We start from the raw sequence: 24,836 nt of genomic DNA on the forward strand, positions 1-24,836 counted from the left end.
GTAGACCTAGTTAACGTCTGGCCTAGGCCTTTACTGCTGTAGGTACTATTCCAATGCGCAGAGCCTATTGGGAAAATAGGAACTACACTACACATGGCGCCCAACGCGTTTGGAAAGGGCGATAAAACTAACGTAAGACATTTAGAGTAACTCAGTCGTGCTTTCTCACTCAGACCCCTTTTCCCAAATACTCCAAAGACGTCTGGAGTGGGTGAAAGGTTATAATATCCTCCAAAACCTCGCAGGAGGGAACTCCTATGTATGGTTCTTGGTCTAGTCAACGTTGAAGGATAAAACAGTTCCAGAATATTGTGCACCTAATCTCTGTTTCCATAAAGAAACCTGATCTGCAAACAAAAATAATACCATCCTGTCAGTAAAATGGGAGACAGCGATGGAGAAAGAGAGGCAATTAGATTAGCTACTGAAATAGCAGATGCTGATGCTACCATGCAAGCAGCAGACGCGGATATAATACTTATTCCGGTCATTAAAAGGAGATCTATAACCTTAAAACTTATAGAAAATGGACTGACACCTAGAGGTGGCACAGTCATATTCGTAATTGAGGCACACGAATATCGGCAGACAGAGGTATACTATACATGGATACATTTTCCAGCAGCAAATGCTGTAACAAAGTACTTCCACTATTACAAAGTAGAGGAACCTCCTGAAATTTACACTCCTTTCGAGGAGGTGGAAGTACCACTCAAATTCCAAGAGCATTTGCTCTTATTTGATGGCGCCCTAATACATAACAATCACATTACAAGGCTCGGTCCTTTAGGAAGACCAGGAGCAACGTGGCCGGTCCTAGCCGGATACACACCACATCCAGACATCGAAAGAATGCCTGCAGCAGAGCTGTTAATACAGCTAAAACAACTACTAAAAATTCACAGACAATTAGTTCAGTATGTAATGCGGACTTCAACAATTCAGCCAGCGATTAAACTTCCACAGCTGACCCCTCACCAGGGGAACACAAATAAAATTACACCACAGAACATCCAATCCTGCCTAGGTAAAGTTCCAGCTAAACGGGAACAAATACCATTCTGGTTGGCACAGAAAATTACCCAAATAGAGGCGGTGTTTCCTGACACCACCCCGCTGGAAAAACACAGGATTCTGACTATATGTCTCCCAATGGGAATCGCACCACACATTGAGGACTGTGACACTTGGGGTACAGTCTTTGCTTCCATCTATACAAAAACGCACGGTGTTCCATCCATTTCGGTAATACCAGATGTGCTAAAACAAATTCAAGATGAATACGGTCCAGAACCTGCTTTAACTCTTGGTATGAAATTACTGAAAGACTTCAAGCAAGTCTCGGCTATATTACTAGCCAACATAAAAGGTGAAGCAGCAAACGTGGCGATCCGCCAGAGGTTAAAAGAGACAGATATAGCAGACCAACCAGCTGAAATTGCCAGAATCATAGAAAAATCCTATGAAGAACTAGGCAGAGATAGTCTAGGTGGAATACCAGTAAAACCGCAACTGACTACAAGTCCAGAAAAAATATTTTTTAATAATAATTCACCAAAAAAGAACTGGGATGGAAATAAACAATCCAATCCTGAAGAAAAGAAATTCCAGTCCAGAGGAAGGTCTCCTAGGCGAAGAGAGAAATCTCCAAACCCGAGACAAAGGTCACCTCAGAGTGAACCCTCTGGGAATAGATATAACCTTAGAAATAGGGATAATATTAAAAAACCTGATAGATATCAAGACATTGATACACGTCCCTCTCAATCTTTTCAGAATTCCTCGCAGAAATCGGAAAGAAGAGGACGATCAGAAGAGCACGCCAAGTCCAAAGACAAGGAACCTGCTCAACTGAAAAAGAAATCACAATTTCCAAAAAAGAAGGTAGCCAGTATCAAGGTAGTTAACAATGCCGAGAATACTGAGGACACAACTGAAAAACGGAGAATGGGCTCAGACAATGCTAGACAGCGCAGCAGAGGTGAGCATAGCTCGCAAAGTCCTTATGAATCATCTGGAGACAGTGGACACGAATGAATACCTTCAAGTGGAAACTGCAGATACCAGAGTTAGCAAGCCCCACAAAATATACGAGATAACATTACGTATAGAGGGAGATAAGACTAGGAAAATAAGGGGACTATTTTGGGATAACCTATCCAAGGGCTATGACATCCTTCTAGCTGAAAAAGACTGGCCACCGGAGTTTGTCAGGGAGTGCCCTCATGGCGAAGAAGTAATTATGCCTGCCTTCTCGAATCAAATACCGATTCATAAAAAATATACACTTGCTAGAAAGTGGGCAGTGGCCTTAGCACCTGCTTTATATAAAAATCATGTAGGATGGGATGAGGATTCTCCTCCTCACAAAGTCCAGTTAAAATCACAACCAACTGCACAAAGGCAGTACCCAATCAAGCAAGAAGCTAAAAAACAAGTAAATGAAATACTAGATCAGCTAGAATACCAGGGGGTGATTGAAACTTGCACCTCACAAATGAACAATCCTTTGTTTCCGGTCTCCAAACCAGACAATTCATACCGTCTAGTTTTGGATTACCGACACCTTAACACATGTTGCAAAACTTTTGCAGTGCAAAATTCACACAGTGCTGCACTAATGAATAACATAGTGCGCAAAAAATACAAAACTACCTTGGACATCTCCAACGGATTCTTTTGTCAAAACATAGCACCAGAGAGCAGATATTTAACAGCTTTCTCAGTAAATGGCACTCAAAACAATTCTGTCGGTTAGCCCAGGGGTACAAGAATAGCCCGGGGGTATTCTCAGCGAGAGTAACAGAATTACTACAACAATATGATGATGAAGCATTATCTTATGTCGATGACATTTACTTAACAGATGATGACTTGGAGACTCACTTGAAAAGAGTGAACACCATAATACTTGGTTTCGCTGCAGAGGGTTACAAATTCAACTTCAAAAAGTCCAGAATTGCCCATCTGACGGTCCTATTCTTAGGATATGAGTTATCAAGTGAAGGCAAAAGCCTGGCAGACAATTTCCTAGAGAAATGTGCCGTAATCCAAGCTCCTAAAACACTAAAAAACCTACAGTCAATTCTAGGCTTCCTAAATTTCGGAAGAACATATATTGCAAATTACGCAGAAAGGGTCAAACCCCTTTACGATCTAATTAAACCAGACTTTAAAAGATCCAGTTGGACTCAAGCACACACAGAAATTTTGAGATCCTTACAAACAGACATGCTAATTAAAACAAAATTAGAAACCCGTGATAATACACGCAACCTTGTGATCTGAGTCATCCCAGGGAGATGCGGATTCACATACCTAACCTCTAATGAGGGAGATAAGGTACCAATTGCATTCAAATCACATTTGTACACAAAAGCTGAACAGAGATTCAACAACAAAGGAAAAATTGTTCAAGCAGTTCAAACCGCAATAGCTAGAGAAAAAGACATAGCTGACGGTAGACATATCACAGTCAGAACAGCAGAATCAGCCTTTGAGGCATTAACAACACCGTGTAATTTACCAACAACAACATTGGATCCAGAATGGTTACAATGGGTAAATTCAATCACAACGGACAAAGTATATTACTTCTTTGATCCAGAACTAGAAGAATTAAAAAATCTAAAATATGAAAAAACGTATCCTCTGCCAATCGACATTCTGCCTCTACGACATTACGCCTGTGTAATCTATACAGACGGACATGCTCAACCCTCCGTTTGGGGAGAACATGCATACAATCCCACATGTGAGATTACAAAAGAAGTGTGGCACGGAGGTAAACTAAGACCTCTATTAACAAAATCACACTCAGTAGAAACTAATTCAGAACTACAAACTGAAATAATAGCTTTGAAAATGGCGCTAGATAATGCGGATCGCGAATTCCCGACACTTATAGTGTCAGATTCATATTTCTGCGTCAAAGCATATAACAAGGATTTGCAGACATGGATTCAGAACGGTTACAAAGATGACACAGATGCACCAATAAAGCAGAGATTGCTCTGGGAACAGGTAGCTCTTTTGAAAAAAGAACTACCAAAGACTCACGTGACACACTCACTGAGTCATCAGCGTGATGGCGTTCACGTTGTAGGGAATTCATTGGCTGAAACAGCCGCAGCGGCAGCCAGTAAACCGGCTCCCGTAGATCGAAAAAAGCGTACATTAAAATACATTGACGGCGAAACATTGCTGGCAGTAAAAACGTCATCAAAAGGCGACTGCTCGGCGTTACCGATCAACTATCCACTCAATTACACATACATCATAGATGCAAACTCCATTCCTTTTGCTCGAATCCCTGGAGTGGGGGATAGAGTGATTCCAAACATGGACAGGAGAAACTTGTTAATCGCAGACGCACACATGGGCGAGGGTCTCAGACACCTTAAATTAAAAGATTCTCTGGAAGAATTACAATCACGGTACTGGTGGCCAGGCATGAGCCTGCACTACACCATGTTTGTAAAAAACTGCCCAAACTGCAACAGAGATCGCAGTGGGGAGAGAAGCAGTTTAATACCTCGTCGTATCAAGGCAGATAACATCACCACTAAAAAGAATGGCTTGCGATTAACATATACAGGCTAGTTCCCACTTATAATGTAGATCCACAGCACTCGGCTGACGTCCGGACTGTTATACAAGATTTGCGAGTCTAATTGGCATATACGCTAAGAGCATGCTACGTTCGACCATTTTTTTTTTCCTTTTCTCAGGCAATCCAGCCTGGGGGGGGAAAGAATGGCCAAATGAGCACAGCCCAGCGGGAATCTTCTCACTTCCTTCCTGAGGGTATGGGATGGTGTAAAGAAAAAACCAAGACAGAAAGCAATCTATAATAGAAAGGATATTAGGTTCGGGAGCTGGGTGGGTCAAACATCTAATAAGTGTCCAACGTAGTCTAAATAACTTGCCAAGAAATTCTCTGAAGGGATTCAGTCCGTACGAATTATTATTCGGAACTAGGATGTTGATCTCTGACCTTGATAGTCAGACTTCAGTGGTAACAGAAAAAAGCTTTGATGTCAAAGACCGTTTGGCTATTTTGCAGGACTTAAAAAAAACAAGAAAAGACCTGAGCAACATACAGTTGAAAGAACAGCCAACGACCACTGAAGAATCACCACCTGTCCCAGCAAGACCTGTCTGGATTCCAAAAGTCGGGGATCTAGTCAGGGAGAAGATCGCGGTAAAGAAGGAATTTGGGCCTTCTTACAGAAAAGCAGTTCCTGTATTGTCTGTCAACGGGACAAGATCAGTTGTACTACCGCCACTTGCTGGAAAAAAGGAGAACCGAGTTGTATCCATCGACCTGGTAAAACCACAACATGTGGCCGATAACCAACAGTAGGCCAAGTGGACTCCCAATAAGTAGCAGAACACCAAGGTTTGCTACCAGTACAGAGGTCCTATCAAAGAGGCTCATCACATTCGAAACGCCTACAGAAGAACAACAAGGACTATGCAACAATGCAATAGAACTTAGACCTCTGAAAACCCAAATAAAGACATTTAGCAGAGACACACCAATCTATACAGAAGTACCAAGTGAAAATGCGAGAAACAAAAATCCTGAACCAATTGGAACAATTGACAGAACTGCATCCGGTTACTTCATCAACTTCGATGATTCCTCTGAAGGCTTCAGCGAACAAAAGACACAGCCATCATCAAAATCCTTTAAAGACAAAGCTAAGGAACTTTTGAAACAACTGAAAGAAACATATCTAGTTTCTCCATGGATTGAATTTTGGGTGGGTTTTGGTGCATTTATCCTCATACTTTGGCTCACCATGGTATTTACCTTGGGACGCTTCATTGAGGGAAAATATGCTAAAATGGACACAGCAAGTCAGAACATCAACTTGGTCCTCAAACCACACACATCTTCACACGTCGAGAAAAGAGAACTTTCTTCAGAACTTTCTTCAGCCAACTTCACAGCAATTCCAATATCTGGTGGGGTAGCCTGGGACAACACTGACTATGAAATTTATGGTCCGGTCGAGATCCTGAAATATCCACACCAAATCAAGATCTCCTTGAGTGACTTTGCAAAACCAAACTCATTTGCTGATGATTGGGACTTTGAAAGTATAAACAATATGATGTCTGACTTAGTAATGTCTGCTAAATTTACAAAACATGATTATTTGCAGGGTTCTACAAATTATGACAGCATGTACTGCTATAACCATTATGGTAACCATTTCTTGCATAAATCTGCACAACCTAGAAATGTTTTAAATTTTAATCAATGGGAACATTGTGCTACACCTCCAAAAGGGAGCTCTAGAACCGTGTATGGCAAATATTCATATTTTTCAGGTTTTAACATAACTAATGCTGAAACATTTTATTACAAATTGTCAAACAAGACAGGGATGAAAACCATGATAACCAACACAAAATTGATATATTCAGATTCTTTCTTTGAAAAAATGAATACTTTTGGATTTGATTATTGGGACAAACATGTTGATTTGAAAAGTGTTTGGGGTACAAAAGAATGGCAAGTACAGGGTATAGAAGCTTTGTTTAGAGCCTGCATGATCCCAGAACAAATGATATTTTTAAATGACACCGTTCAACAAACCACCTGTCTTGGCTTAGCCAAAATCAAAGATTTAAATAACCTGTCTATTCCAAAGCCAATAATGTTTAGCAATAACTCTGAAACAGATGAAGAAATAGACATAAACCATATACTTAACCAAAACTGAACACATCCTGATTGGAAACAATGGTTGATCTGGCCCACAGATACAAATAACTGTCAAGATAGATTCCTGAATAAAACACAGGGTTTCAAAATGACCAGGCCAGACCCTAGATATCCTCAAAGACATCACCCAGGGATAATAACAACCTACAGTGTGGGCAAATTATGCCTTCAATGGCTACAAACTTCCACACTGCCTGAAATTAAGCAACACCTAACTTTACTTACTGATGGTGCTGACTTGCGTGATTTCATAATGGGACCACGCAAACAGCGTCAAAAGCGTTTCATAGCAGCCTCTGTATATGCAGCATACAATGAGGCCTGGAAGGTTACTCAAATTGAGACAGCAGAGAGAATACGGGAAATTGACCGTATCATTGAAAAACTAGAAAGATTACCGTTGACAATGTCAGAACGACCTGTCAGTGAATGGATAATCCACGGAATCATAAATATTCCAATCTCAACCTTCAGGTTTCAATACTGCCAAAAATATATACAGGCTGGCATGTACGAGAAATTGGGAAAGGGGTACCTTAAAACAACATGGAACCTGCCCTATTCACATGCATGTGTCAGTAACAAAGGACAGAAAGTGTTTCTTAGTGGCAACAATTGTGCTATGTCACTAAGCGGCACGCTTCTGTGTAACGGTATTAGTTTGCACGGAGCCTGTGAAGGGAATTCATACAACCTTTCATGTCACCAGCAAGGCGCACCTGCAACTGAAATAGAACCATTCTTTCAAAGACTCTATAATGGGAGTTACATTCTTATTGTAGACCGCAGATGCTGTAGTCTTATGCCCGGGACTCCTTATCTCGTCACTACGACGGCGAAGGTCAAGTGCTGTGGACGTTCTTTGTTTCCCAGCTCCTTTCCAGACAGGGAGGCAAGGGCATGGCCCGGTTTGAAAATTACTTCTATTCGAATAGACACTTTAAGCAGAATGAAAACAGTGCTTCTTCAGACGCCTACAAGGCTCACGTCATCTAAAGAAACGTATGATCTACAAGTCGCAAGGACGACTGCAGAGATACATACATTATTATCAACTAATTCCCCCGTACATTTCGCGGAAATCCTGAGCGAAATCTTAAATATTTCTGATACCACTGGGGTCTCAAAGGTATTTAAGACAGTATTTTCGATGGCATTAACACCATTCAAAGCCATACTGGGTATTTTTCCAGATTTCGTCCATTCGATTTTTGGCGGACTTCCCTTGATCCTGGGACTAATTGCAGGAATCCTATTCCTAGTCCTTATTTTTCGTTATGGCAACCCATGTCACAGATCAAACTCTCGCGACAATGGAAGATACGATCCTAGCCATTGGATACCGGGACCGGATATCAAAAATCCTGGGACTATCCCGGCTTAGAGACCTAAACATGACTTGGTTTCTATCATTTCGACCAATGTGGCAAAGGTGTGTTTTACCTGTACTAAGGTGTCTGCTATGCGGAGAAGAATGCGTGTTAGACACCTGTCTGACGCTACAATCGGATGCGCCGGTGGATGCAGATACACTGTTGGTTCCTACCAAGGTTCACGCACTGTGCTGCCCTCAAAGGCTGCCAATTCTGATGACGGCATTCCTGGAATCTTCACCACTGCGATTGAAGAGTAGTGAAGTTCAAGATGAAAGCAGCATCGAACAGGTACGACCTTCTGTCAGCAATGCAAATCAGAATGTCAATGGAGACAATCATGCGCATGAATGCATGGTTACCCCTATTTCCGACTTAGAGGAACTTTCCCATGAAGCTGTTGACAGTTTTTTCGAAAGCCTGAATGATATGATGTTCTCTCCGGAACAGAAATAGAGACTTTTGAGTAAACTCGCACACGGCGTTCCCTGAATTCGGCCTTCAACTTTAAAAATAAAGTCACATGAACAATTACAATCCAGTTCACGGACAGCAACTTTTTTCAGCAAGCCCCTAAAATATTTTTCTATATATTTTTTCCCGGGACACTGATTTTCTGCTTAAAGTAAGAGACTATTCCTAGAGAACTAAGATTTCTATTTTAGATACTTTATAGACTTTATAGACTTTAGCTGCCCGCTGGTATGTTCGCAATAGATTTTATGTGATGAAATGGTTTCGACTTTTTTTCTGTATAGCCATATTAAGAGCCATTTCATGTGTATTTCTCATATACCAACAAGCAATAATGCATAACAATGCGTGTTTACTTTTGCATTTAATTCATAGCTTAAGTGCATACAATATATATGACTGCAATTTTTCAGTATATTTGAAAATTTCGAAATGCATTTATGTATTTTGGGGTGGTAAGGTATACACTATACTCTATAGTATGTTGTACTATGTTATACTATGCATAGATTAGTAGATATGACCATAGTTAGCGTGGAGTGGGTGTCGTGTATTTCTATAGGTTCTGATTCGATCCCCCTATTCCTGACCCTATTCTGGTTAAACTTACTAGCTAGTTAACTAACAGTCAGCCCATGAGGCAAGAAAACCCCCATGATGCAGATACCGTTATCTGACGCAGTCACACTACGGCACAGGAACGTGTTATCTGATTAGGTCATAACGCTTGAGATCTAATTAGACAAGCGACATTCCTCCAGCCCCTGATAAGGCATACGACGTTCTCATAACAAATCAAACCTATGACAACCTGGATAATCCGTGCGGCCATTGTTTTGATTTCACAGAGAACTTTAGTAAAGAATGTGCTAACGAGCAAGTCGTATGACATCTTTATTGACGTACCTATGTCCATCCTTACGTCAATCTCGGCACCTTTAAGGTATAAATATTGCCGACCTTGCCCTATGCAAACACACGCGTGGTGACAAGACGGAGCAGCCATACTTGCCGAAGCCGAGAGCAGAAGCAGACCCCGCAGGCAGCAGCCCCGCCTTCCTGACGCGCTGAGAGACGCGCTGCTATCTCAAGCCGAGAGACCCAGCACCGGCGCTTCTGGGCAGCCCTCGCAGGCAGCCTGGAATATCGAGAGCAGAGAAAGAGATACCATTCCTCATTCATCCTAAATTCCAGGTACAGAACTGAATAACCCCTCCTAGAGAATTCTTTAGTTATTCACTTGGCAAAAACAAACTTAACTTAAACTGTAACTTTCTATTCCCGCCCACGCATTAGACTTAGGTCAGGTACACGGGGTAGGCGTATTTAGAAACACCAGTTGAGTACGTTTAGTCAAAATGTATATGTGTATGTAAATATATTTTAATCATTTTAAACATCATATGGCTCAGAAACCATATCAATGTTTTTACAGTATTATTTTATACTATTGCTTCTAATGTATGCACTTTACTTAACTATAAGTATTGCAATAATATCGATCCATTTCTCTTGTACGAGAAAAGAGACTGATCAATAAATAACATCTTTTATTGAACACGCCCGTCTCTTCCTTTTCTCTACATTCTGATGAGACTAAGAATGCACGTACTGACTGAGTAAAATAATTGCCTTGTGCTCACACGACTCTCGAGATTGACTCTTGATTAGGGGAGAGCAAAGTTGTCATGTTCTATGGTTGTCAGAAACTAAATCCCTTCTTGTCTAATCAGGGGAGTTAATCCTTCCTTGAACATTCGAGAAAGTTTCTAGCGAACTCTGAGCTTAGCTGGCAAACCCAAAAATTAAGTCTAGTATCGACAGTAGTAGACCTAGTTAACGTCTGGCCTAGGCCTTTACTGCTGTAGGTACTATTCCAATGCGCAGAGCCTATTGGGAAAATAGGAGCTACACTACAGTACGAACTAGACAGCCGACCAGTGAGGGTTAACTAATGCTAATGTTAAGTTCTGAGGTGTTGTGTTGCTGATGCTGCAAGCCTGTAAATGGGGTCAGCTGGCCACTCTCTAACCATCATGGAAAAGCCAATTTATGCTGCTCTGGTGGTTCGTGTGATGCTCCTGGTGCGAGATCCTCTGTCATCCATTTCCATGTTAACACCATTCGGGATCCGCCTGGACAATGATGTATTTAGCATCCGAACAAGCATCAAAAGAGCCAGATTTGCAGGAAAGATGAAGGACTGCATGTCTGTTGCTCATTGTGTTATATAATTAGTAGAGCTCTCTGTACTTTCTGAAGAGAATTAAATGTTGTTGACACCAAAAGACAAAGCACTGCGGGCTGCGTTGCCAGATAATTATGTAAAAAGGCTTGACACTGCCAGGGTGTTGCTTTCTGAGTCAACCCACAGAGCCTAGCAATGTTCTTGTTGCACTGAGGTTCCATGCGCTGTTAAGCTTATTTCATAAATATTGAGAAAATGAAGAGAGACTAATTATTGCTGTGCACTGCGGCCAACCTTTGTGGATCAGTTCATGAAGAGGTGGGACATTGTGGTGTTTCAAGAGAAAAGCGTGCAGCTGGATGAGGCAATGTGAGTGACACTGTTCACAGGGCCTGTGGAATCAGGCTTACCTTCTACCCACTACAAATGCCTGCTATGGAGGAATGGGTTAGGACAGCACAGCTACTGAAACAAAGTGGACAACATTTGAAATAGTCTTTCACTGTAGGAGGCTGGCTTAGTATATGGTGCACATTTAAAAGAGTGATGCACCTTGCACTAATCCAGGCAACCCTTATGGTGATTTTAGTTGTCTTTGATAATCATAGGCTCTCAAAGTGGCCTCTCTTGAAGGAGTGTAACGCAACTTGTTTTACCATAGTTATTCAATAGTGTAAATTAGATGAAAAGGAACCACACAGTGTTTCTAAAAATAAGTCTATTTATTACACAACACAATCACTAACACATTGGTTATATATTTCCTAGCCAGAGATATCAAGAGTACACATGAAAATACTTCACAGAAATTACATAAGTAGCACAAATATACACTGGTGTCCATGGCAAGACCAAACCATATACTAAAGAAGTGGAATGTGAACTGCAAAGAAGAACGGGACTCGGACCAAAGGACTCAGAGGAGCTGGGAGAACCAGGAACTACCCAAGGTAAGTACCCAGGAACCCCACGTAGCTGTGTGCAGAGTGGAATGGAATGGAAGTCTATGGAGAAGTCGCATTTGCAGTTTTAATGAATAAGGACCCTTCCCAGAGGACTCTGAAGAAACCCTTTGGAGTACGCAAGGTTGGAGAGCCAGCCCACCATGGATGCCCCAGGACCTAAGTTACCCGCACCAGGGAAATGACGTCGGAACCACCTGTAGATTACAATGGAAGACTTGGGAAGAAAGGCCTCTAGAGAATTCTCTGAAGAAGACCGGTGTAATCCAAGGGTGGATTCTTGAAGAAGAGAATCTGCATGCAAATGGGACAGAATCCATGCCACTCTGAGTTGATCATGTGTTACGGAAGCACAATGTCTACCCTTTGCAGGGGGTTCAGGAGAGTTGCGAGGACCTTGTTGCTGTAGCTCTGGGGACCAGGTAATGCTGAGGAAGACCTAGAGATGCTGAGGAAGACCAGGAGCCATGCATGAGCTGTGTACGTCGGATGTCGGTGTTTAGGTGGTCAGTGTCCGACGGGAGAACCAACAAGCCTTGGTAGCCACAACAGGCGTGGAAGATGAAAAGATGCAATTGTTGGGTCCAGCAAGGTCCAAGGGACGCACCAAGTGCAGGATAGTCCGAGAAGGCCATGAGCAAGCAGGGGAGCCCACCAATGCAGAAGACCCTCTAGAGAACCCCAGCCGCAAGGCACAGGAGTTGCAAGAAGACCTCAGGCAGCTCACCAAAGATGGAGGCTCACGGTGCAAGGGCTGCAGTGAGGAGGATGCTGATCTTCGAAGGATGAGGTGCTGGAGGCTGGAGCTCGTGTAGCCCGAAGATCTCTGGAGTGCAGAGCTGACAAGCCTTGGCAACAGCAAGTCGATGCAGTGCACAGGGGTTTTGTCCCAGCTGCTCTGATGAGGTATAGTGTCCTCCAAATTCCAGTGAAGACAGGTCAGGCCTCTTGAGAGCCACAGAACCACCACCTGTGTTGCCGAACCTCGGTAAGGACGACAAAAGCAACAGACCGGTCAGCTTTGTTGCAGTGCCTGCAGATGCAGGGGTGTGAATCCTTTACTCCAAGGGAGATTTCTTTGGATGTCCTTGATGCTCACAGGTCTTCTGGAGAAACTGAGTGAAGAACAAACACAGATGAGTTAGAATACTTGCAGAACAGTGAGACCAGGAGCAGTAGGAGTCTTCCTTGATGCAGTCTCTGTTCCAGACGAAGTACAAGTGTCCAGACGGTCTAAGAGTGCCTTCGCTTCAGAGGTGAGTCTTGTTCCACGACAAATCTGAGGAACCACACACGGGGATCCTTTAAATACCCAAGGAAAGGGTTGGAACGACTCTGGGTTCTCTCCGAGAGGATGGACGGGATAGAGGGCAGGATACTCTACTATCCTTTGTCCAGTCTTGCACCAGAGCAGGAACCAAGGGTTTCTGAACTGGCTCAAACCGGAGTATGCAAGAAGGGCACCAAATGTGCCCTTCAGTGCAGTCTGGTGGTGCTGGAAGCTGTAACCGGGAGTACAGGGGGTTCCTCTAAGGGACCCACCAGGACATGGGATCATACCTCCAACATCGGAATCAGTGTTGGGGTATGATTCCAACATGTTTTATACCAAACCTGATCAGGTTTAATGCAGCCTGTAGTTAGACATCTCGTAAATTGGTTGATATCCACGAAATGTCTTAAAACGTCTGACTGCACTTACAAAGCCTGGAGAATCAACTCTGGAGGTTTGTAGGGGTGTCATGCTCGTGTAGGGGCATCCTCACCCTTATAACCTTCTGTAAGGACTGAAGGGCTTCCCATAAGGGTGACTCATAGGTTTTAAGTGTAGTGGCCTCAGATATAAGGACATTTATATCTGTCATGAGAGGTGCAAGCTCCATCTCACACAGGCTGCAATGGCAGGCCTGTAATCAGAGTTGAAGTGGTCTCCCATGGGTGGCACAATACAACCTGCAGCCCATGGGAGCCACCTAGATAGTAGCGGTCGGTGATGGGTGTGCTGCCAGGCGGTGACGTGGGACGGGGGAGGGGCAGTGTGGGGGGTAGTAAACTACCGAATACGGCCAAATACAGGTAAGTAAACTTAATGATAAATAAAACAAATGTTGTTGCGCGCACTGCATCGCCAAATGCAATGTAGTTCGCACAACAACATTCGTTTTATTTATTTTTATGTTTACTTACCTGTATTTGGCCGTATTCCGTAGTTTACTACCCCTCCCCCGCCCCACATCACTGCCCGGCAGCACTCCCATCACCGACCGCTACTTCACCTGGAGTATCTATGCCCTGGGTACCTTAGTACCATATACTAGGGCATAGGTACTCCAGGGTACACTGGTAGCCAATTGTAGAGGTACAAAAGTACTTATCAAAGCCATTTTGAGAGAGAGAGCACAGATGCTGGGGTCCTGATTAGCAGGATCTCAGCAGACTACAGTCAAACACACTGACACCAGGCAAAAAGTGGGGGTCACCATGAAAGCAGATCCTACTTTCCTACATTCATGCAACGTGATGCAGCAGCGGAAGGATACAACTCATCTAATCACATCCCAGTGAGAGGTAAATACTCATAGGCGGTCAAACACAAGAATAAGGAGAAAAGCCATTTAATCAAGTACAGAGACCTGAGATAAACAACAAAGCCATCCACTCATAAGAAAAGGGCTTTGTATTCGAAATAATAGGTCTGTCAATGGACAGGAAAGCTATCTGTAATCAAGACCTAAAATAGAAGGGCTAAAAAACCTGAATTTTAAAGAGTAACCTCACACAGAGAAGAGAACACTATTCACAATCATCATCCCGAAGGCCAATGGAAGGTAAAGAGTAGACGTGTAGAACCCATAGAGGGTGTCCAAAACAAGCCAAACACAAAAAACATGGTGCCTGGATAAGCCCACTTGTAACCTTTACACCAGTTAAAGGGATGGGCAGACAGGAAACAGAAAGACAAAGTGCCATGCCCCCACACAATACATAAGCTAGCAATGTGCACTTCATAGGCAAGACCATTACTGCCAGGGACAACTGACAGTCCTATGATAAATTCTGAACCCTATAGATAAAAAATAAGGTGTTAGACAAAGGGTGCTGATAGAGTCTGAGCGAGGGCTTTTGTCCCATGAGCCCTAAACCCAGTTGGAGAACATATGAAAGACCAAGTCTATCATGCCCCTCCCCTAACTGAGGAGCAGAATAGACTAAGTGCCCCTTACCCCTCAGGGAGAAAGGGAAGGACATGTCAGCAGCAGAACCAGCAGCACCTAGCATTCAATAAGCCCAGAAAGGAGGCAGGGGCATAGATACTGGCACGAGACAGGGATCGTAAACCCCAAGCCCAGCACACATCATAGGAGTAAGTATAAGACCAACTAACACCCCAGCAACAAATCAGGGGACACACATGTGAAGGAGGCTGCTGCATCCCACACTTAGCAGGTAAACTTTAGCCCCAAGTCCAGGGGTGAATCACTGATAGCGAAGCCAAACATCGAAACCAGGACCACACAGTCAACAAGACCAGCGGCAAGATACACAATGCCACAAGACAGGGAGACAGTGAACACATTTCACAAGCCCCAAGCTCATCAGGTTGCACGAAGTAACCGCAAGGCTAGCACACACCATAGCACAAAGGAGGACTCTCAACTTACCAGCAGTTATGGGGCCCCGTTGTTGCAGCCAGGGAAGTAGCATCCTACCCTCAAGCCCAGGAGGGAGCATGTAGAGAAGGACCAGTAGTCTGACATCCCCCATCCTGGAAGGGGGATCCAGAGCCAACATAGATGCCCACAGCAGTGCCAAGCAGAGTGAATGAAACACTACCCTACAGGCACATTACGGGGCATGAAGGGCTAGCTAAATAGCATAGGAGTACTAATAGGCACCCCAAAAAGCCAAGTAGGGACCTGGGACATACAATAGCCAACAAAATGCAATGATGCAGGCTACAGCCCAAAAGCCCCAAGCCCAAGGTGGATTAGAGTGGGCAGCCCAAACCCAGCCTGGATCTAATGAAGAAAAAAAGGTCAGCAGACCTCCTACGTAGGCAAGACTCCATTGGCACCCATCAGACAGATGCAACATGGCCCCAAACCTGCAAGGAGCACACAGAATCAAATGTTCACACCCAGCTCCTCTAATTAGTTGAAGGGGGAGGGAGTTGAAGAACCCATGTGCAGTGACAGACACTCACAGCAACATATGGGAGTCGGAGAAGGGCGGGCTAAGCACTGGAACAGTACCTCGCAGCCCGCAGCAAACCTAGCAGGAGGAGTGGGACACACCATAGCTGATCTAAGGACAAGACTGAACAGACGGCAAGACCCCACTATACCCAAGCCCAGATGGGATTATTTTGGGAAGCCCATCCCCAGCTCATACCTTAGGCAGAAAAAGGGGGTCCCCACCTGTCTTGTAGTGAGGGACTCCAGTTCACCACATCAAAAAGATACATCCTGGGCTCAAGCCCAGTGGGAACCACACTAGAAGGAGGCACAGCACTGCTATTCTGGAGGGGAGGCTGTACCATGAAGCCAAATAACACCTCTAATTCAAACTGGAAGATCCAGACTTGAGTGCTTGCCCTCCTGGAGAGTGGCTCCTTGTCTACGGAAAACCTCCAGTATGAGTTTTCAGATGTTCCTTAATATAAACAAGTTGTAAAAATCATAAAGTCCTTCGACCAAAGATTCCTGTACATGAACCTTTTTATGAGGTCAGGAGCATGAGAAATAACCCCTGTTGGAAAAAGAATACTTTTGTTATTGGATGACGAATCTATGTTTGTTGTTCAATTTTTTTTTTCCAATCGGAATTTGTGCCTGTCTTTGCATCACCCCACTTCATTACATGTTTCTTATTCTTCTTCTCTGTCTCTGTGCAGAGAGTAATTTGATGTATGTTCGACTGGGTTAATGTCTCTGTTTGGCACATTCAACTCTCATGCATTTTCGTGTCCGTTTTTGTACTGTTCATGCATCCTTTTACAATTTTGCCTGTTTTTGATTTGCATAGCCAATTCTTCCTTTAATTTTATGTTCTTGTTTTTTTTGTAGTGGCCCATTTCTTCTTCATTCATCTATCTGCCATCCTTGCTGCAGATATGTCTTAATTACTATGTTCATGTGTCTGCCTTTCAGCCTTATTATGAGTCATGCAACATGTTTTTGTCTAGCCTGTCTGGTAACATGTATGTGTGTGGTTCTGTTTGTATTATTTTGTATTCCTATTGCTCATTTGTCTCTTCTCTCTGGTATGTCAGTTTTTATTTCTCCTTATCCCTATGGGGCTATCTGCTTCTAGTGGTGCTTTATTGTGTTTGGACTCTGAACACAGTTTTACCATCAACATTGTCTTTCCTTTTTTCCCTACTCAACATGAAGTTGATCAATGGGTTGGCTGATGAGAAGGTTCGCTGGCAGGAGACGGTGCACAGCCTGGAGTTCATGATCAACAATATTGCGGGGGATGTGCTGCTCTCTGCAGGATTTGTTGCCTACCTGGGTCCCTTCACGGTAAGGAGTTTCATTGGACAACAAGCATTTGCAAAGCCAATAGGTGTAAGAGATTGGCTTTGTCTAATATAAATGTCTTTTAGCCAAGAGCAGACAATTTAAGTGTGTAAGTACGTTTTTGGTATGCTACAAAAGTATATAATACCTGTATGGCCTTAAAAAGGATGCCAGAGGGTGTAAAAATATATTATAGCTCATATAACTTCCAACTCATCAAGTGAAATGTTTAACTGACTCCAAAGATAGTTGCAAAAAATACAAAAAGATAACTACCAGAACTTTGACACTGGATCAGAGCAGAAATAAATAAAAGGACAACTAAAAGTAGTAAAATGCAGTCATATCTCTGAATGGGGGCATGCATGGAAACATTGACTAACTGTACCTTTGAAGTATCCAATGAGTTGTATATAAAAATAAAAATGTTGAGTTAACAAATCAAGTGTTTAAACTACGAGCAGCACATTACACACATCTCCCTAGCAGTAGGCCTCCAAACCAGCTAAGGGATTTTACCAGATAAAGCAAGAGTGAGAGAACGATAACAAACTTCAGGAAAAATGGAAAGATGGAAAGAAGCGGTGGAAAAATTAGAAATTGAAAACGTTAAATAACCATTGGCATAAGTTAAAATCATGAATGACCAATAAGGAAGTTCAGTGCCAGATAAAGAGGAAAGGATATCAGTACCTTCTAGAGGGCATGGGGGATTATAAATAGCGAGTTAGAACTGCAGAGTCGTGGCAGCAGCAGGAGGCATACCGAGGCGCTTTAACCGGTAAGCAAAAGGTTTTCTAATGTACCTTCAAGCATACCCGTCTTAGCCACATCAAGGCATCCGCACCACAATCCCAGCAACAGAACAATTGTAAAACTGCGAACTTCTCCTATGCAAATTTTGCATCAGGTAACTATTTCAAAATTCTTTGAAAGTGATGAGGCTTATGTACACCATTCAACTTAACATGAATCCTGCTTCTTACAGCAATAAACGACACAAATATATAACTGAAGCATGTAAACAGCACAAAAGAAACACAAATTAACACTGGGCGAGACAAGCCAACTTGCTAGCATAGGAAATGGTGGCTTTCAGAAGTGTTTGTGAGTCTGGATCTGAACACTCACCGACAATAGGAAGTACATTAATTAAAAAAAAAACTCTCACTTTGAAGTCCGAGGGAAAAAAGTAAACAGGTGCCCCCGGAAAATAGCTTCTGACATTTGGCCTCAGTCTTTGAATGCACAGTAAATGTGATGAGATAAGAACAAGATTTAAAGGCCTGTTTCCAGAAACGTAGCTCGGAGTGAGTGAAAACATGAGCGCTTGTGTGCAGTGCTCTTAAGCAAGGAAAAAAGTAGTTCCTAAAGCAGTTCCTAAAATGGTAGCAGTGTGTGGAATGGTAGACATTGGTCCATGCTGTTGTGGAGGGCTAAACACAGGAAGAGCAAGGAGAAGGCCAGTGCAGAGTTGATGTATAACGCAGTGTTTTAGAGTACAAATGTATTCAAGGAGTCTGTAGTCCCAGATTAGTGCAACATATTCTTTTATTTTTTAATTTCAATGGAATTCTAATGTCAGAACCACACTAGATAGAAAAGACAGCCAACACGTGGTGGACTTAGGGCTTTCTCAAGGCAGGGGGAGTAGAAACAGGGAGTAGCTCCACTGGTGTGAATGATGCATAATCAAATTCTGTATTCAAAAATATTCTCAGGGAGGGTGTGTAAGGTTCGTCTTGGCACGGGCCATGTAAGGTGCGGACATCAATGAGGTTCCAAATATCTGCAAGTCTGTACCAGGTTGTCAATTGCTGTACAAGATGGGAAAGGAAAAGGCAGGACAGTCCGGTAGTAAATCGCGGTCTGAGATACAAACAATATTTACAGGCCACTATAAAGAACGTCTGTCAGCCTGAGCAAAAGTCAGCCTGACGGGCACTCTTTATTTTCAGGTTAGGCAGCCAGGAGCTAGACATGCGCTTAGTGTGCAGGCTCCTGGCTGCCTGAGCTGACCTTTGCTGGGATGAAGAATTCACGGCTTCTACGGGCGTGACATCTTTAGCCTGGCAAAGCACCTCAAGGCCCTCCCCCTCTTGACAAGAGGGAGAGCCTCTGATTGTCTCGGACCAGGGCGATCAGTTATAAGCCCTGAAGTGCTCAGTGTCAATCACTGACACTTCGTCACAGAGTGGGGTGGGGTCAGCAGTCTCACTGACCTCATCCCACTCTGTGACAAGTGAGGGACTGCTGCCTTCCCTAAAAGTACAGGCCGCCACTGGAATAGAGTAATGAAAAGTATTCATACCAACTATCTTCTACAATATACATCTAGCCTGAGGGGCTCGCTTGATAGTTACCATTGGATATGTTACACAAGAATTTTAAAGAAATGTACTGCCCCAAAAAATCTTGCCATCTGTTATGCACCCACATTTCCTTTTTTTCAGTGAGGTTTTATATTGGTGCCTTTTCAATTTGATATTGTCCCTACAATTGCTTTTAATAGCTAACAGTAATACTGACTTGACTGGTCTTTAGCCGTTATCAAATCACTGGAGAAGGATTATGTTGGAAATAGGTCTGTCCCTTTAGTTCACCAGGATTTTTTGACTTTTGATCACCCAGATTTTAGACCTTAACTATGGGTCAGTCTCACTTCCTGTCCCTCACTTACAGTAATTTCACGGCAATTGGACTGCTCGTTTTTACCACCAGTGTCTACCTTTTAAGATGAAGCCACTATGACGGTGGGGCGTTGCTTGGGTGCCTAAGCGAGAAGAAGCGTGAGCGCCGAGCTCCGCTGAGGAACCCCGCATTTCTCCTGCATAATTGACCCCCAGACCCCCCCACACACCACTTGGGGAGGGGCGAAGCGAAAGGGAGCCAACCCGGAGTGTTTTGACCCCAAAAGACGGCGAAACCTGGGCTATCGGCGAGGTGAAGTGAGCTATGCCGGAGACTGCCGGGGAGCTTAAATTGGCGGCTCTGTGGGCTGAGCCAGCTCCGGAGCGACATCGCGAGTGGAGAGCCCAGCCGATCCGGACTTGGTGTTCTAGCAGCGGGCCCCCCTGCGGAGACAGAGGAGACGCGCCGGCGCTGAAGTCCTGGGACGTCTAGCTGAGGGCTGCTACTTGATCGACGCTGCGCGGCGGAGCGGACTCAGGCGAGAGGCGGTGCCGAGGGAGAGGCGAACCTTGTGACTGGAGAGTGAGTGGCGGCCTGCATCGGCGGGCGCTCGGGGGACCCGAGAGGCCTGCTGTTGCACTACAGGGGCCCGGGCTGCTGATGCATAGGCCCCGGAGCCCCCCCCCCCGCCCAGGAACAACCCTGTGAGATGAGGGAGTGCGAGGCAACGGCTAGGTCCTGGGGCAGGCGGAGAGCGTGAGCCAGTTGACCCTGGACGGGGCAAGGCAGCAAATACTGGCACTGCGAGGGAAAGAGGTGGCTGGAAGGCACTGGAACATAACGCGCTGAGCAGTGAAGGGCGACGACCCTGATCTGGACTTCTTGTTGGCCACCGCGAGGAGGCGTGAGCGACCTGGTCCAGAGACACTGCGGTAAGCCTCGGTGACACGGAAAAGGCTTGGGCAATGCGAGGTGGCGCATTAACGCGTGGTACACGCTGGTGGAACGGCGCTGAAAGTGGCGACAGCGCTATAACGAGCTGGTGCTTGGACTGCAGTGGCGTTGGAGGACCCCTGTGGCGCAGTGGGTCATTGAGCTCTGAACTTAGAAGAGTGGCACGACCTCCAAGCTCGAGAGACCGTTAAATTAAAGGGCCTGCTGTTGTTGAACTGCCTGGCTGGAAGTGTCATTAAAAGGGGACAGATTGAACAGCGGAGAGGCACTACTTTGACTAGTTTGGATTGGGAGCGGGCCCTAACTGCCACTTGCAATTAATCGGGTGCTCCAGTGGAACGGCCCTTATGGAAGGGTTCCAGCGATCGACGCCATGGGTAAGCCCCAAGGGAGAAAAGAGGAAGAACACCAACCCTCTGACACTGAGCCCCCACCCCAGGCTGAGCAAGAGCTGCATGGATTGTCGCAGGACCCGGGGCTGCAACAGCAGCTCGTCAAGATCCTGGTTGCTATAGCTGATTCTCGCACCGCCCTACAGCAGGACATCGCGCAGGTGGCGACGGGTCTGGGCCTTCTGCGGGCTGACCACTCAAAATTGTCGGATAGGGTCAAACACGTGGAAGACACTGTCCATGAGGTCGCGCCTGCGCAAACCGCGCTGGTTGCAACGATGGCGGAGGCATTGGATCGGATTGCAGCGATGGAAAAGCGCGCTGAGGACGCGGAAGGCAGGAACCGGTGGAATAACATCCGAGTAGTAGGCTTGCCCGAAAAAACGGAGGGATCGGATATGATGAGCTACCTGGAAGGCTGGCTGAGAACGGTGGTGGCCCCCGAGGGATTGTCTGCTTTTTATACCCTGGAACGCGCGCACCAGGTTCCCGCGAGACCGCCCCAGCAGGGGCGACCTCCCCGACCGGTGGTGGCGCGCCTGCTGCATTTCAGGGACAGGGACTTGCTTCGCGGGAAGGCACGCAATGACGGTCCTTTCCAGGTCGATAATAGTGAAGTCAGCTGTTCCCGGACTATTCCTTTGACACCCAACGGCGCCGTGCGTCCTTCCAGGCGATCAAGAAGGAACTGCGGGCGGTGGGGATTCAATATTTCCTGTTCTTCCCGGCTAAATTGCGTATAATCCTAGATGGAAAAACCCACTTTCATGACACGCCGGAGGATGCGTGGGCTTGGCTGGAGTCCTACAGAGCTGGCAAAGATGGATTGGAGCAGGAGGCACGAGAAATGGCTGCGGACTCACAGCCCCACAGGTCGCAACGTATAAGGCGCCAACGACGGGGATTACGGAAACAATCTACCTCACAAACGGAGCTGGAGCGCAGGGGGGCACTGGAAGCAGTGACAGCGATATCCGGCGAAATGCTGTTATCTTCCCCAAGAGGCTCAGACTTGGACACTGACAAGGGTCAATCGGAAGCAGACTCTACAGCGTTGGACAGTGTACATCTACCGCTGGTCACCCCGGGAATGGCAGATGGACTGCTAGATGAGTAAACTCTGTGGGCTGCATAGAGGGTAGGGAGCTGATGTGCCTAAGTGCTGAAAAGTGAAAATTGGGGTGGGATAGTGATGAATCAGTTTCTAGATTTTCTAGGTTCTGGATGACTCAGTGCAACGTCTAGGTAAAAGGGGAAGGTGTAGCTCTGTGGGGGGGAGCGGTAGGGTGGCTATGGCTCTGGGGGATCCCTGAGGCGGAAATTGGATGCTGCATTGCCTGTTAGTGGGGTACTTGCTAGGCTCTATCCAACCCCCACCGGATGGTTCCCGTTAGATAGCCTTGCATCGTTCGTGCTATAGTTGGGTTGGTTTGGATGGGATTCACTATGTTAGTGCCTGTTCTTGGGGGGGAGTGGAACATTGAGGGTGGGGCGGGACTGTTGAGGGATGTGACTGAGTGGGATAGGGATGGGACTGGGTGCGATGGGGAGGGGGTACCGGCTGGCGCGTCTGAGGAGAAATGAGGAGTTTTTATGTTTCCATTTGTATGTGTACTATGGGTCCATTACCTGATGTGAAATGTGTGACCTGGAACGTGCGGGGATTGCACTCCATGCAACGCAGATATAAAGTCCATTCCTATTTGGTGCGCAGTGGCGCGCAGATAGCATTTTTACAAGAAACACACTTGACCAGGGCGGAGGGGCTGGCGCTGCAGCGTAGGTGGCGGGGACAGCTTTATTACACCACTTATTCAGCTTTTGCACGAGGAGTCTTGATCTGGATTAGGGCTGGGGTCCCCTTTCAGATGACTGATCAGTTAATAGACCCAGAGGGCCGATATGTGGTGGTTAAGGGGCGCCACATGGACGAGAGGTAGCTCTTTGTAGTATTTATGCCGCTAATGTGGAGCAGGTGCCCTTTTTTGAGCACTGATCTGATGCCCTGGTGACCTATTTTACAAACCCAGTGTTGTTGGGAGGAGACTTTAATTATTTTGCGGATGTGATGTTGGATAGGTCCCTCCCACCGCTGTCAGGTGCCCCGATTCATAGGTTAGCGAAGGTCAGGGCCCAATGGCAGGATCATTGGGGGTTTGTGGCTGTCTGGCGAGCTCAACACCTAGCTGAACAGGATTATTCTTATTTCTCCGCTTTACACAATCTGCACTTGCGGCTAGATGCTGTTTTGTGTAGTCCAGGTCTGGCTGCTATGGTAGTCAACAGCGAGTATTTTTTTGCACACCATCTCGGACCACAATCCACTGCTAGTGAGGTTCTGTTGGGCCGCCGAGTGTTCTGTTATCCCGACATGGCGTTTGCGCCCAGAGCTGCTAGAGGATCCGGTCTTCTGCGCCGAGCTGGGTGAGGGGATTAAGACATACTTTGCTGAGAATGAGGGCACAGCCACGACGGTGGCCTTGGAGTGGGACGCTTTCAAGGTAGTAACCCAAGGGTTTTGCATCGCTAAACGGGTGGGAGTGCGGAAGCTCTTATTACAGGAAATAGAGGATGCAGAGACGTCCCTCAGGACGGCTGAGCGAGACCACTCCACTGACCCTACAGCGCGGGACACGGTTCAGACCTTGAAGGAAGAAGTGGCAGCGGTGGTGGAGCGCTTACGGTTCTTTGACTACGGAACTTATTTGGCCCGCGCGCACGCCGAACAAGATAAGGTGGGCACCTTGATAGCATGGCTGGCCAACCCCCTCCCTAGATGCGTCCCCATCCTGGAGTTGACTTCAGAATCGGGGGTGTTAGAATACATGCAACATCAAATAAATGATCGGTTTCGGTCTTTTTATGCTACCTCATATACAAGCCGTTTGCGGACCGGGGAACGGGATATACAAGAGTTCTTGGAGGACTTAGAGTTGCCTGTGGTGAAGGAAGAACAAGCAGACTCCCTTGGACGGGACATCTCGTTAGCTGAAATCCGTTGCGCTATTAAGCAGTTGGCGCGTAACAAAACTCCGGGCAGCGACAGGTTGCCTATCGAGTTTTATTCAACTTACATTGATGTTCTGGCTCCTAGATTGCTGTCAATGTATAAGGAGGCTAAGCAGTTGGGAGTGCTGCCGACCTCGACTAGGGAGGCCATTATCATTCCCCTTCTTAAGCCAGGGAAGGACCCCACGGACCCTGCAGCATACCGGCCGTTGTCAATGCTCACCACTGATTATAAGATCTTGAGTCGAGTGCTGGCCACCAGACTCCTTCCCCTTATGACACGGTTGATTCACCCGGATCAGTCCGGCTTTATCCCTCCACGTAACATGGCTGGTAGCGTACGTAGACTGATAGGTATACTGAGTAGGGACTATGGCGAGGGAGATCCAGCAATGGTCCTCTCGGTGGACATTGCGAAGGCATTTGACAGCTTGGAATGGCCTTACTTATTTTCAGTCATGAGAGCCTTCGGACTTGGGGAGGGCTATATCCGCTGGACCGAAATTCTATATGCCTCGGCGAGCGCTAGGGTAAGAGTGGGTAGGGTCATCTCCTCCTCATACTCGGTAGGGTGTGGTACCAGACAGGGCTA

The 24,836-nt window shown here is 45.7% G+C and overlaps 1 protein-coding gene across 2 annotated transcripts in view; it reads left to right on the forward strand.

Annotated features, from left to right (window-relative positions):
• The window catches only part of DNAH1 (dynein axonemal heavy chain 1), a 1,443,760-nt gene that overhangs the window by 1,146,616 nt on the left and 272,308 nt on the right, over positions 1–24,836 (forward strand). For both annotated transcript variants that reach the window (XM_078661462.1, XM_078661463.1), the window contains one exon: positions 17,130–17,261. In XM_078661462.1, coding sequence (XP_078517588.1) covers positions 17,130–17,261 — 132 coding nt within the window. The remainder of the gene's footprint in view (positions 1–17,129; positions 17,262–24,836) is intronic.

The sequence above is a fragment of the Lissotriton helveticus genome, chromosome 9 (assembly GCF_964261635.1).
Source record: "Lissotriton helveticus chromosome 9, aLisHel1.1, whole genome shotgun sequence".
Taxonomy (NCBI): Eukaryota; Metazoa; Chordata; class Amphibia; order Caudata; family Salamandridae; genus Lissotriton; species Lissotriton helveticus.